The 15678-nt window shown below is 36.8% G+C and overlaps 1 protein-coding gene across 1 annotated transcript in view; it reads right to left on the bottom strand.

Moving 5' to 3' along the window:
- si:dkey-288a3.2 (protein phosphatase 1 regulatory subunit 37) overlaps positions 1-15678 on the bottom strand; it is a 98976-nt gene that overhangs the window by 80828 nt on the left and 2470 nt on the right. The window contains exon 5 of the mRNA XM_055161564.1: positions 14194-14294. Coding sequence (XP_055017539.1) covers positions 14194-14294 — 101 coding nt within the window. The remainder of the gene's footprint in view (positions 1-14193; positions 14295-15678) is intronic.

Genomic DNA, 15678 nt, shown 5'->3' on the forward strand with positions numbered 1-15678 from the left:
TCCACGAGAACGAGACAAGACGAGATTTTATTGATTGATGTAATGATTTTGTTTACATTCTAGTACTGTTTTTTTGGAACTGTACAAAGATGTAACTCACCAACGTGTAAATCCTTTTTGTCCAATCCAAACGTAAACAGTTGAAAAAAAAATCTCACGAGCTCATTTTTCTCATGTGTGCACGATCTTTTCCTCATGTATGTAATTTTGTCTCGCGAGATCTTGTCCTACCCCTAGAAATATATAAAGATGAACTGTTTAAATAATATAAAATTGTGTGTAGACCTCAGCCAAGGCAATGGTTTCAAGCTCCAGTGATAAAATATGTAACTTAGTCCCTGACCAATATGTAGGCTAAGTTGTATTGTGCATTCTTCACTCAAATTTAAAATGTTATTATAATTTAATTTGGAGGCATTTTGAGGCACTTATTTGGTTTTAGTCTTAATTCCTACGACAACCGGCCTACTTTTTTCCCACTTTGACTATAGACAATAAATGAAAGTGTGTTGATATGCAGAAAAAGAAGAAGAAATGTATTTAAAAATCAAAGCTTGAAGCTGTGTAGACCTCTGCCAAGGCAATAATCCTATCTCGCAATGGTAGTGCCCAGACATGGACCTATAAATACTGTGTAAATGTACTATGAATACTTGTAGTTGTGGGGTAAATGCTTGATCCATTGAGCCAGAAAACTCCAATCTCCTAATATTAAAATCAACATTATTTTCGTGAGTAAACTTAACTCAAAATAGCCTAGAATTGCCCGTTGCCATTTAACGGCGATGCGAATCCACGCTCAAATGTATCATCTTTTTTCTTGGTCCATTAATGACCTTTTCTTGATATTTTCACAACAAAAATAAAACATAAAACTATGCATTTATAAGAGCACTTTTAGCTGACAGCAATTTTTCACACCTCACTCAAACCTCTGCCCAGTCCTGTATAGATCTGACATACATTTTTTACACATTTTCAGAGCTTAAAGGTTCATGAAATCACACCCACATTTCTTCCTTTCAGCATTTTTTCCACCATAAAGGATAAATAATTTAAAATAACACGACCTTTTATCTCACACCCTTTGAAGGCAGCAAATTAAATATGCAAATTTGGAGACTAATTAATATGCAAATGTATTCACTGGCTGTTAACAATTAGCAATTAAAGCGGCAGTGTCTAGAAAGAGTGGGGACAAAATTAGTAACTTCATTTATGATTAAAAAAACGACAGATCTGAAAACAAACGGAAAAATCAGAATTGACTTTTTCCTTTTGTTGACGTCTTTGTTCGTTTGTCGTGGCGTCGGGAAGGCGTGATCACTTCATTAATGCCACACTGCGTCGCATTGCTATCCCGCCTCATAATGTACAGGATTCACACCCCTCTCCTTTGCTCCGTGTGAGGGGCGTGTGTGCTGCTATAGTGAAAAACTCCTGTTGGATCATTGTAATTATAAAAGTGCCGTTTGATTTGCATACATGTTATCTGATTGACCTAATTTATGGACGTTTTGCAGTTTTCAAAGCCTGTTGTGAAGTGCATTCGAGACACCTATGATATGATATGATGACGCTTCTGCTGTTTTGTTGAGGACTCTAATATTCCGTGTTACCAAACAGGATATTTCCGCATGTTTCATTATAGCTCAATATGGATTTTGTCATTTGTTAATGATTTTCAATATTTGACTCACTGTCGCGGCCACTACACATTTTCTATTACCAATTGTAAAGGTCAAGTTAGCTCTTATATACATTAACACGCAGGCCATGGCATTTAATAGTAAGGTTGCGCTTTTATTTTGGTGACTTCCGGTGTGAGCGGAAGAGAAGGTAAAAAAAAACATTAGCTTGGTATTAGGTATTGATCATTAAGAATTTCATCGATTACGTTCATTTTAATCGACAAACCAATGTAGGTTGCTATGCGTAGCTTAGGGCGACCAAACGTCCGTGTTCGGGGACAAAAGGGGGTCTGTACATGTAGCTCTCTGCACTCAGAAGGAGCGAGCAGACACAAACAGTCGGTCAGCCTGCAACGTGGCAAAGCGCAAATGTGTATTTCACGATGACTTGTACAAGAAATTCCAAGCTTTCCGTTCCGGTCGGGACAAGTGTGAGGCCATGTGCACAGTGTACAAAGCAGGCACATATGTTTCGGTGTCCAGTGGGAAAAACCTCACCAGGACACCGAAAACATGAAAAAGCTTCCAGGTGAGAGTAGCGCAATGTCGATGCCGAGTCCCCACCTCCCACCCCCCGTACGGTGTCCTGGTTTTGACAAACGCAAATATGGTCACACTAACCTGTATTCCACTGAGTCGTGCCACATCAGCGCACAAGACCTGTTTTTTTCTTCGCTTAGTTTACGCAAATGAGCCATGTGGTTTTAAGTTTCATTTCTGTGAGAATTGCGCAAAGCTGCATTAAACACATTATAATGTCAAACGAGCTGATGTGGCTCTAGAGTGTTTACGGTTTATATGTCGTAAAGTTGAATTTATTTATGCAGATTAGTAGTGCAGATAGTAATAATAATGATGATCATTTTAATATAAAAATGTTAATGATTAATCAATAATTGATAGTTCATTCTCTTGACGATCGATTAAGAAAATTTCATTGAATGCCCATCCCTACTTGGAATAGAGAAGAGACGCAAACTAATCACAACAACGTTAATGGTGAAAAACAAAACAATGGTGAAAAGTTATATAAAAAAACTAAAGATAGCAACAGTCGACAGGGGAACAAGGTTTGTTTTACTTGTGAATGTATATTTGAGCTTCTTGTAATTTGTATCGAATTAATGTTAAAATATGGATAACGGTTAAACAATGTAATGAGGTAGTGATGCTGTAATCTTATGGCAATTGCTGTTATTTTGTTCTTGTCTAGCTCTTACGCTGGTTCTACGAAACGGCAAGGAAACGATTAAAAGTCATTTAACCATCAGTTCTGGCCTTCACAATTCGACCAATATTTTAAAATTGCACAAATTGAAAAAAGCTTTAGTTCACAGTTACATTTTTGTGAAATATTTATCCAACGACACCGCAAAATCAGCACGTCAACAGTTATAGTTTGTCTTATCCCATCATAATTAAACACTTACAGAGTGTTTTGATATTATGTGAGAACCCAAAATGACCCAAAATTGCGTTAAGTAAAAAGTCATTGTGATTCTTGGTTAATGTTTTGCTCCTTTAAAACATATAAACTGTACATTTATCACTAACTGTACTCATAAACAACATATATTCTTCCTAAGGGACATCTTTTTTAAGTTGTAGGTTTGTAGTTGCTTTAGGAGACAATATGGAGTAAGGAATATTGTACAGTTGCATGTTTGATTTAATAAACTAGAGATAAACTCCTTCATAACTAATTTTACAGCTGAAAAATATGTTAAATAGAGATACAGGAGAGATACAGGACTATACTCATACTATACTCCCTACAACTGTACAACAACTCACCCTTATGTAGCAGATAACCTTATGTCCTGTCAATCATCATATCATTTTTGCACTGTTTTCCTTACGACCTATGTTTATAGCTGAGATATTTTTATTACTTATTTGTACTTGTACATATTCATTTTTTATAATTATGTCTTGTTTGACACCAGCTATTTTCTTTAGATTTTATTATTACCATTTGCTTTTTTTATTTACTCTTTGTTATTATAATATACTGTGATGTGTGAGCTTCTGTGTCCAAGTTATTAATGAAGTTTGTCTAAAAAAGTCTAAATCAATGCATTTTTGTCTTTACTTCATTCAGATTCTTATAAACCGTGTGCCCTGTGTGTTTTGCTGTAACCTTGTGTTGAACTTTCAAACTGCAGTGAGTAGATGACAGGACTGTTACATCAGACGACATGCCCCAGCGCCCAGTGGAAAAACCTGATATTTTTAGCTGCAATTTGCGCGAATGGACAATTTAAACTTCATCTGTGATTGGATGAGTCTTCTATGTGCGATTTAGGAACATCTCCGGGTGATGGTTTCTCCGAGCAATTAAAACCCCATGATTAGCAGCTCATTTCGGTGTATATTACAGATGTAAAGAATACTTATATGTCAAGTCCAATGATCAGGGCCATTGGAAATGCGGTCATTCTAATGCGGTGAGAAACGCATGGGCCCGTAATGTTAGTGGTGTTATCCTCCTTACAACAGCCCTGGTGTAACTTGTGCGGGCAGTCGAGCGTGCAAATCCAATTCAGCCTAATAGTGCCCCAGCATAGAGCATCACACGTGCCATTCACTTTAACTGCGCCCGCTCCCCATTCAATTAGAGGCACAGGATGTAAAAGAGGAGTTTTTCTTTTTTTTCCTTTTTTTTTTTTTTTAGAAGAGGGTTTATCTGTAGTTGCCAAACAGTAGCGCGGTAGTTCATGTTATAGTGTGACTGCGTGGGTTTTAGACTCTGAAAGTAAAAGAAGCGGACTAAGGGAGTGTGACGTCACCGGAGTGTTCGGATCCAGTCAAATGAAGCTCACCGAGGCTTGCGGTTATAGGATCGGATTTGGAGCAAGTTTCATATTAGGAATAGGAATTGATTTACAGACAAAATTGCAAAATAAAAACACCAGGATCATGTAGAGTGGGAGATTTTAAGACCAAAACGACAAATCTCACTGCAGCAGTTACAGAGAGAGGGGTGACAGTTTTTCAGTGTAAAGTCAATTGGAGCCAGAGTCAGCAGAACCGGAAGCGCACCCATGCTCACTTCCTACTTGTACAGTGTAGGGTAAAATAAAATTTGGATGTATTGTTGAAATGAGAAGCAGGCAGCTAAAATACCTACTGTTAATGGTCTAGTCTACAGAGAGAAATAGCAGGATAATGGATCTTGTCACCAATACTTTGAGTTTTAGCATTTGTCAAGTTGGCTTTTGTATATTCTAAGAAATATTTTAGTTAATTACAGAAATAGTTTTATATTCTAGAACACAAAAACAATGTACATAGAAATTGTTTTTATATTCTAGTAATGACAATAACCCTCTCTCATTAGGGTAAATGGTTTAATTTGACTAACAATTATTTAGTAATTCAGTTAGCACTATTCAGTAAGTTGTTTCACTCTGGAGTAAGAACTTTCATTTAAAAGGTCCCATGTTACACAAAATTGACTCTTGTGAGCTTTTTGCCATGTTATAATGTTGTTACCTTCTCAAAAACATACCTGGAGTCGTGTTTTGTTTCATTCACGCATGTTTGAGTAATCCTGCATTATTATCTCCAAAGCTCAAAATGCTCTGTTCAGCTTTGTGATGTCATGTAGTGGTAGTTTTCAGCTAGATTTTCAAGGACTAGAATATCTCCACAGACACAAAAAGGCCTACAGATTTTTATTTTTTTTCTTATGTAATCTGGGACCCCAAAATGACAAATATGCGTTAAAACCTGTTAGCTGGTCCCATTCTTGTTTTACCCCTTTCTTTCTGTCATTATTTTAAACTGTCTCCTCTTGCTCCACAAAGCGCCGTTATCGCTGCTTCGCCGGTAATAATAACTAGAACGACATATGTCCGGTCCCCCTGCTGTTCACGCCCCTGTCTCCCCCTCTTCTCCCACCCCCTCCTCGCTCTCCCCCACTTTTATTTTTCACACTAACGCCGCGATCCCTAATACTGTAGCGAGCCACTTACTTAGTGACATTTACCTCGCCGACCACTATTTCTACAGGCGAGGAGGAGCTGCAATAACAATCAGCATGCATTTAATTTAAAAGAAAAAAAAAAAAAAAAAACGTCTTCCCCTTAGAATTGCGCAGGCAGACTGTTGGGGTATGCTATCTTGCACGTTTGTGTGTCTGTGTGTGTGTGCGGGGAGGGGGTTGTGTGTGTGTGTGTGTGTGGCAATGGTAGACTTCCGCAGTGAAACATTAATGCTAATCAAAAGAGCTGAGGAAGCAGCGGTGGTCTCAAAAAACAGATTTTCTCTTGTCTTTTTCATTTCTGGGGGGATTTGCTCCTCTCTCTCTCTCCGTCTCCCTCCTCGCTTTAACCACCCCGAAGTCGGAGCGCCACGGCAACACAAAAAGAAAGGAATTGAATCGGACCACTGTGATTTTACTACTACAAAAAATGTATATGGGTTAGTTCAAATCAGAATTTATTTTTAACTGACTAACTTGTATCTATTGTAGAGACACTATTCCTTATTAATAACATCGCACTTTGTCATAAAATATCCAAAAGGTGTATTCACAAATGTTTAATCTGTGTAATCTTTTCTATTAATGACTAGACCCATTAACTTGCTATATTACCAAAAAAAACAAAAACAAAACCTGCCGTCATTTCTGGACTATAAATAAATAATAAATAAAAATTGTAGCCTTGTAGATTTATAGGCTGTACTTGTCCATATGCTGAGCTGCAGGTGTCCACATTGTAACTTGAGATATTTACACAGAAAGATGGTACACAGAAAGATAAAAATATATAAATAAATAAATATTAAATACTGGTACATGATTTTTCTGAACACTTTCTGTACCACGGCAGTAAAACGACAGTATTACAATAGTATTAGTATTATCTGACTACGTCACTTGGCAATCTACTGCGCATGTCTCCTGCAGAAAAAGCTGCTGCCCTATCTGGTATCATGTCAGCCTTTCGTAGGATTTCAGCAGATTTCAGGTTCTCTCGGGGGCGGGGCTAGTTGTATGGATCAGGTGCATGGATGTCCGGCTACAGAAGTTTGAGACATTTCTTCCCACTCACTAATGTTCATTTAGCATCATAACTTATTTTATCACAAGACAATAAACTGTTTTAGTCGGTGACAATATCACTAGTTTCATGTTAACCACACCAAAAGCAGCGCTTTCTGCACTCAGGCTGCGCACGCATCCGCAGTGTGGATAAACTTATAATCCGTTCATATATTTGCCGCAACGTGGTATAAGCCGCAGGGTTCAAAGTGTGAGAAAAAAGTAGCGTCTTATAACCCGGAAATTATGGTACATTTCAATTGTGTTTATTTCATCTGTATTAAATGTTATTGACCTATTCTAGAAGTTGCCTTGGGCGCCGTCACCATGATTTGGGTTGTATTATTTTGCATGGGGCTGGCGATCTTGACAGTAAATAAGTTCAATACGGACGATAAAGACGTTTTAAAGCCTCCCAGAGAATCAGTGCAGTGTTGACTTGTTGGTGCATATCCAACTTTAAAACACTTTTTATTCAAGCCGTCTAATTTATCAATGGAATAAATTACACATAGTGGCAGATTAATTTTCTCATATAACTTCATACCAGTCAGATCAGACCAATAACTCTAAAAATCAATAAAAACAATAATCTATAGTACATTTTCCAAATTCCCCTAATTACACCAACCTGCTCAGGGACTACAGGTGTAAATAAACATTCATGCTATAACCTGGCACCTGCATCATTCCTAAGACTTTTGTAATGGTGTTTCCTCATTAGGGCTGGGTATCATTAGGAAGTTGCCGATACGATAATCGATACATAGGCCACAATATGATACATATCTCGATACAGTGAGCTTTTGATTCGATATGATATATTTTAAATGGATTCAATGAGGTTCAATAAAAAAATAAAACCTAACGCATTTCTGTCTTTATAAAATCACTTTTTGTGCAAAGTAAATCATCAAAACAGTGAAAATGTCAAATGTGTTGCATAAAAATGTTTCCTTCCTCTGAACAAACAGCAAAACTGTAGTACTGTAACACAATAATTTAGTAAAATATCCCAAAAAAATACTCTTGGCAATATATTGATAAAGCAGCCTACGATATTGATTCTGTATTATCTCAATAAACAAAACGATATATCGATATTTCAGTATTTTTGCACACCCGTATTCTTCATCACAAACACACCTGGAGTTGTTTTGTTTCATTCACACATGTTTAACAACAAACCTCTTCTCTCAAATAGAAAACACTGTCCCACCTTGTCATGTGCTCCACTGTGTTTTTGAAACTCCATATACCTTTACTAGAATCATTTGGTTAATTTCAGCCCAGGAATTACCAGTCTCTAATGAACTAAAGGTAAAAAGAAAACTACAGCTTCATGACATCAAAAGGAGGAACGGATTTTGAGCTTTGGAGATGTAAACCAGGAGTGTCCAAACGTTTTTCATCAAGGGCCACATATCTAAACACAGACGAAGCAGAGGGCCGATTGAGGGTTGTAATCTAGTGCTTAGTACAGTGAATAATTGAAATATATGCATGTTTAACACTTTAGAATGAGCCATCAGTCCTTTATTCATGCTAAAATCCTTAAAACCATACACTAAATACTAAATAGCGTCTTTATTGAGGTAGTAAAAAGTTAATTTTTAATTGATGCAAGGTAATTTGGGCCAATTCACCTGGAAGCCTGAGGGCCAAGAAAAATTTGTCTGAGGGCCGCATTTAGCCCACGGGCCATAGTTTGGACATGCCTGATGTAGACAGACTATTAATAAAGTGTTACTCAAACATGTGTGAATGAAATAAAATCCAGGTATGTTTTAGATGAGTTAACACCATTTTAACATAGCTAAAACTTTTGCACTTTTGCATTATATAGGACCTTTAATGTATTATGATGCACTGTTCTTGTACAAATAAAAACATACCATAGCATAAAGAGAGTTTAAGAAATGTAACCTTTATTGTGAAAAACCCCACATTCTGATTCAACTATTATTCTGTATTCAAGTTTTGTCACCTTCTACATATTTTGCAGCGCTGTCAAGTAAGACTTTTTGAGCCCCTCCTTCCCTTTAGCTGTAGGATAAATAATGAAAGTTAAGTTGTGGTAATTGATTTCTCTTCAGTCCACTCAACTGAATAATCTGCAAGGGAAACAAGCACTAAGCTGTTCATTAGAAGATTTGCCAACATGCAAGTAATTCTGAGCTTACTCTCTCACCACCAGCGCGCCACGCATACACACCAGAGTCCTAACAGCACGCTTCATTTACAATTCTTTTGAGTTGGGTATAAGCGCTTAACTTCTAAGTCCTTAAAAACATTCATAAGATTCATGTTTGTCTGTGGAAAACAATATAAATGACTTGGTAATAATGAAATCCACTGTTATGTATTCAACAATGTGCTAAAATAATCTCCAGGAGTGGTGGATGTGGCGAAAATACGAAACCGGTACAAAGTAAGCACCGACTACGAGATGGATAAGTTTATGGAGTAAATACATGTTTATATTTTTGAACATTATTCAGTAAACATATTTTAAATCCTTAAAGTGGTCTCAGAATTCTTCAAACTTTATAGGTGCACTTTGTAACTTTTCTGGTAGAGCATTAACCACTTCATTTTCTTCTCGGACCTGTTATTGCTTTGTCTGGGATGTTTCACAATATGGCATTATTCTGGCACTCTAGTAAGATCTAGTAAGAGTGATGCAGATCTGTGGAGAGGCAAGCCCAGCACTCAGAGTAAGAATATTTGTCAAGGTATCTTTAGCAATAAAAGTGATAATTGAACAAATGCTAAATATATGCAAAAAGTGAATGCCATACTGTGGAACATCACAAGCAAAGCAATAAATAAATAAATAAAAATAAATAAATAAATTAAATAATAATAATAATAATAATAATAATAATAATAATAATAATAATAACAACAAGCAGGAGGCGGGTCTCAGACAACAAATGCAAACTACCTTGTGACTGTAATTTCATGTGTTTGAAACTACACCGCAGTCATCTCATTTGCTGTAGTTCTAGCTAAGTCAGTTCTTTCTGGCCAGATTAAAGTCTATCAGAGCTTCAGACAGAGCAGAGCCTACAGTTAGCATCTCAGCCCCAGGTAATGTAATGACATCAGCTGCAAAGTATCAATAACAACCTTATAATTACTTACTTACACTACATAATTACATCAGATTTCTTCACCTATACAACTTTCTTTCTGTCTGCAAAAGAGGGTCACTCACTTCCTGTCGTCAGTATTGAAATCTGGCTCCTTTGGCTCGGCCTCGGACCCTCCAGCACCGCTCTTTAATTGTTTACCACTCGTGTGAAGAAGCCACCAACAGCTCCGCGCTTTATCAACGTACCACATTTCAAAGCAGAGCAAAGGGGCCCAAGGGTGCAATAAAAAACCTTTGAATAGTCTTGAGCTGTGGTCCTGGGGGATTGCCTCTCGCCTGTACAGACCTAATTTAATAAACTTGCTATTTAACCGTTCATCTTTTCATTTTGCTCCCTTATTATGAATTCATTCTCAAAGCGGCAGCCTTTTGGTCTAAATATGGCCCCTCTTAGCTAATGCTTACATATTTTACTCTATCAGGAGGACCACCTACATCCGTTTTGAATGTATCTGGGTTCATTAGCACCTCAGAGATAATGCAGAGGCTGTATACTTAATGTAAGCACTGCTAAAAACGCTAATTTTACACAAATAATTCCCCTTGATCTTAAGTGAAATTTATGCAGGGGGTAGAGAGCGTCGCGATGTAACACGGAGCATCTAAGTAAAGTCGGTATGTACATAAAATGAATTATAAATGCCAGGCTGAGTGTTAAAGAGGCTAACAGAGAAGAAGTGAGAAGAAGTGAGTGTATCTTGCAACAGAGGGAGAGATGTTATTGATCACTACAGATCATTTTGTACTTTACAGCTGTTTACAATCTTGGCTTATCATGGTTTAAAGCTCACAAGAGTCAATTTTGTGTAATGAGAAAAAAATTACATAAAGAGGATAAAATTAGACCTTTCCTTTAGAAGGATCTTGATCAAAACTAGTATAAAAAACACATGGTATTTAAGGAACTGCTATTACTTTGTGGGGAAAATTACAAGACAAGGGTTTTTCTTAATCAAAAGTCTAGTGATAGTAATAGTTTTGCAAAAAGAAAAGCAAAAAGAACTACATTGACCATAAACCTTTGTTCTATTTCAGTGCAAGCAGCATTAAGAAATTACAAGAACAACAAAGATCAGTACTATTAAAAAAACAGTTTGCCCATATACAATCTTGTCAACACATCAAGTATTAAGTATGAAGTTAACACATGTAACTTTAATGTGCCGGTTTAGTCATGACAGATATTTAATTTGTGTCAACATAAAGTGGAAGTGACATTTTAATTAGTTTTATACAGCAAAAAAGTGAGTTTAAACAACCTGCACTTTAGATCACTATGACAACTATGAGAAATATGTTTGGAAGTTTCATTTATGTTTTGTGCTTGAAATTAAAGGAGAGTAACTTCTGGTGGAGGTCTGCCACTTGTATGAGACTGTTTTGTTAGGAATATGTACAGCATTACACAAAATCTCTATCAGGATACACCATAGATATAAACTAAGACTAAGGGAGTGTGATGTCACCCGTCAGCTCCAGCTACATTAAGCTCACCGAGGTTAGCAGTTATGGGGCGAATTTGCAGTCGTGTTCTATATTAGGAATAGGAATTTATTTATGGACCAAATAGTGAAATAAAAATACTGGGATCATGTAGAGCGAGTTAATACGAACATTTTAAGACCAAAATGAGGAGCCTGACATCAGCAGTTACAGAGAAAGGGATGACAATTTTCAGTACGAAGTAAATTGGAGCCAGAGTCGATAGAGCCAGAAGCATGTCCATGTTCACTTTCTATATGTAATGTGTTGGCTAGCAGGTAAGCTATGTCCATTTATGCACAGATGACACCACCAGGCTAAGTTACATATCAGATCTGTGGAGATGCAAGTCTGCAGACTGTAACACACGGATAACAAAGACTACATTTACACTGAAAGGAATCCACATATCACTGTATCAGAAACTATCTGCGTCCAGACACGTCGTTTCTGTGTCCGCAAGCCTTCCCTATCCACACAGCTTTGAGCATATTTGTTTACGTTTTACAGAAACAAAACTTAAAACTGCATGGCTAATTTGCATAAACTAAGTGCTCACAAAAACAGTTTGCAATTGTGCAGTTCAACTTCTGTAAGACTAAAGGGCACGACTCAGTGGAATATATGTTTTTTTCCTGTGACTTATGTTTAACTTTTGCAAAACAGCTATATTTCTGGGATACATCAAAAAAGGGCTAAAATTACCTTAAAGTTTAAAAAATGGTGATTATCATTGTTAACAGCACCACATACAGATGTGGCAGATGTATTACATCGTTTTCACTCGTGTGTGGATGCGAATTTTTTCCAACCCACAAAGAAAAAAACCTAGGAGCGTTGTCGTGTGGACGTAGCCTAAGAATGCATGTTTCCAAGCTATCTATTAGCAATAAAAAACACCTCCATTAGCAAGATAGATAAGTTTAACACCATACTGTGAGACATTCCAGGTAAAGAAATAACATCTCCATGAGAACAGGCAGGTGCCAGTCCCCACCTGGGAATTTACATAGTGTAAGGATCCGATATTGTTAACAGATATCAGGGGCGAAACTTAAAAAAATCTGCTGGATCAGATATCGGCTTCCAATATTGATTCAGCTGGTATTCTGTTTGGACAAAGAAATCGATGTAATATGACTATTTACTGGATGTAGTTGGCGCAGAAAGTCTCATGTAATGTTTTATTTATACAAAGTTGTTCTGTAGATACATGCGATACACAACAGCTACATTACCTAACACATTTGGATTAGTTTAGTCTTATTTTATTTTTGTATAAAGGAAAGACATGCTGTTTTCAACATATGCATGGGTATGAGGATAGACTTACAACTACAGTATCAAAATCTGTATTAGAACTGTAAAAAGCTGGATTGGCGCTCCAAACATAGTGCACCTTTAACAGAATGCAATGCGGGCTTTCTTTCATTCAATTCATATTTTTAGTATATTTGTTTTAGGTTATTGTCTCAAAATATGAACTTTTTTCAGCACATATTGGCCAACCGCCTACCATTTCCACAGTCTAATATTGTGCTGTGTCTCTCATCTTTTGGTTTTGCAGCTTTAGTTTCAGTATTGATCCTTTTTGGGCGGCCGTAACATCATTGCATGCTAGAGTTCTTTTCTGCACAGTTGCTGATGTTGCATACACGGACCGGGTTACAGCACTCTGCTTTGGAGTAATTTCATTTTGCCACAGTGGAGCCCCTCTCACCAGGAGTTTGTGATCGCGGTCTGTGGTCTCTTGTCACTGATTAAATGGAATATTGCTTTAAAAAGTGTAGCATGTTTTCTTTTCTGTCAATCAATGGCACTATTGTTGGGGATAAACCAGTGAGTTATGAGCGAAACCTAATAAGAAGTTTATATATGGTTCATTGCACTAAGTTAGATGGTATTGCAATTTTTTCAAAGAGTGAGGGATGAAATATTACTTGGAATTGCTATTTGAATGGTCACAATTAGCAAATCAGAGAGGTTGTATTGTTTAGATAATACAATGTACTCTGCAGAGAATAAAATCACAAAATATCTGGTTTCAATATGACCTAATTGTGTATAAAACGTGCTATAAAACTAGAGCCCTCTACAAACATGTTTACAGTTTAATAGTTCATATTTCAATCTGAGGTCTGTTTAATAATAATGCTCACAGAAGTGTTTAAAAAGTGCACTGTGCCCTAAAATTTGGTCTTAAAACATACTGTTGCGAATGTAATATTTGTCCAAAAAATTACTTCTAGAAATTTTCCCCAAAGCCTAAGGGCTGTGCAATTATTCAAATTTAAAATTACTCTTTCAATTATTACTTTATTCAATTACAAAATTGTTGTTAAAAAATATAATTAATTACTTACTGTTCAGAATGACATGTGCACTCAAAACCTGAAGCTACTTTTCTAACTTAGCATTTCTAATTTAAGTGTCTCAAGAAATTACTAATAAATCCATGAGTTTCAGGGTGATGGAAATTTAGCACTGTTGCACTGTTGTAACAATTCAAAATAGTATTTATTTTAAATGAGCCTCAATATGTCAGTTATAAACAGGAAGCTGAAAGCCATGAATCCATGGATCAGTTTTGACAGGACCGAAGTCATTCTTTGAAATGATCACGAGTTTGTTTATAAACCAGATATTCCTGATATTTTTGCCATAATTGAGCAGAGTTACTAAGACCTAACCAAAACATGCTAAACAACAAGCTCTCATTGACCTATACAACTCATAAGACAACTAAAACCTCTAAAATAAAATGCAAGAATGTAAAAATGATAAAAAAAACAACAACATGTGAGTTGGCATACCTGCAGCAGCTCCAGTACACGTGCATTGGGTTGGACTTGATGCTTGCTGCAGCTCTGTTGGTAGGCCGCCATTACCTCCGTCAAGGTGAGGCATCTGTCAGCTGAAATAAAACAATACACTCATTCAGCGATTTAATGTCTTCACATCCCAGCGAGGCACCACAAACCATTCAAAAGTGCTTAAGGGCCTGCGAAATGCCATACGGTAAAGTGTGCTAGTGCAGAGGGGGGGTCCATGAGCTGTTTGCGACTACAACGGGGAAAGAGGCAGTCATTGAGGAGTGAAAAGAAGGACATGGATCTCTGTCTGGACTATAAATCAACCAATCAGACAACTCGATTTATCAAGCATTGCCTTATGGGATGGGACAATCCAGATGTGAGACACCACCGAGGATTACGGAGACGGGAATACTTTATCATAACATATCCTTTGAAAGACGCTTTGCATTTAAATCAATTACGAAACTGCCAAACTTTTGCAATAGAACTGATTGATTACAAGACCATCAATAAAAGTGCTGCATCAGTTGTTGTTTGGCGGTGTCCATTGAGCAGCTAAGTTTGATTTGAGCCCTCTAGTGGAAGACAATAGTACTGGAAAACGCCCATATGTCCACTGTTCATATTTATTAGGTTAAAGGTGCACTGTGGAACTTTTCTGGTGGAGGATATGTTACCTGATTGTCGACATGGACATGGTATTGCTTTGACTGGAACAATCCACAGTACGACATGAAACTTGTTTATCGCTCTGGAGATAAGTGATGCAGCCAAGTCATGTCACAGGTCAAGTCTATGGAGAGTCATGCCCATGCTCATTCAGTATAATGTATGTTTTACAAGGTATTTTAGAACAATATTTAGAACATGTATGTTTTACAAGGGATTCTAGAACAATAAAACAATACTAATACTAATTTAATATATGCAAGATATTTACTTTTAAGACTGCAAGACTGTGGAGCAATAACATCTCCAAGGAAACAAGCAGGTAGTGAACCTCTCTTTAGAAAAGTTACATAATGACATCTAATAGTGATGATGGCTTTTCTTAGCATACAGTATGGTTGCTGTTGCAAAAATAAACACAATGTAAAGCCTGTTAAAATAATTAATTACCAGCTTGGTTTTAACACTGTAGGGGACCTCCATTCCCTATAAAACCAAAATGGTGCTACCAAATAAGACATTTACTGTAGTTTATTACCACCCTCTTATATTATAAATACCACATGGAAACATAAAAGAAAGTACTATTAATTAATGCGGAAAACTTAATCATTATGGTATCGGAATTGGTATTGAGTATCGAGTCAGTTCCTTAGTATCAAAATAAAGTTTGAAATTTGTGACAACACTACCTGTTATATTTCCTACACTACCTTAAAGACTACACGTCAGCATTCAAGGCAAAAACAATAACGTTTCCATGGAGATAAGCAGGTGGCGGACTTTACACCAGAACATTTACATAGTGCACCT

This window comes from Boleophthalmus pectinirostris, unplaced genomic scaffold, assembly GCF_026225935.1.
Source record: "Boleophthalmus pectinirostris isolate CB_2022bp ecotype Guang Dong unplaced genomic scaffold, ASM2622593v1 HiC_scaffold_10, whole genome shotgun sequence".
In the NCBI taxonomy this organism is placed as follows: domain Eukaryota; kingdom Metazoa; phylum Chordata; class Actinopteri; order Gobiiformes; family Gobiidae; genus Boleophthalmus; species Boleophthalmus pectinirostris.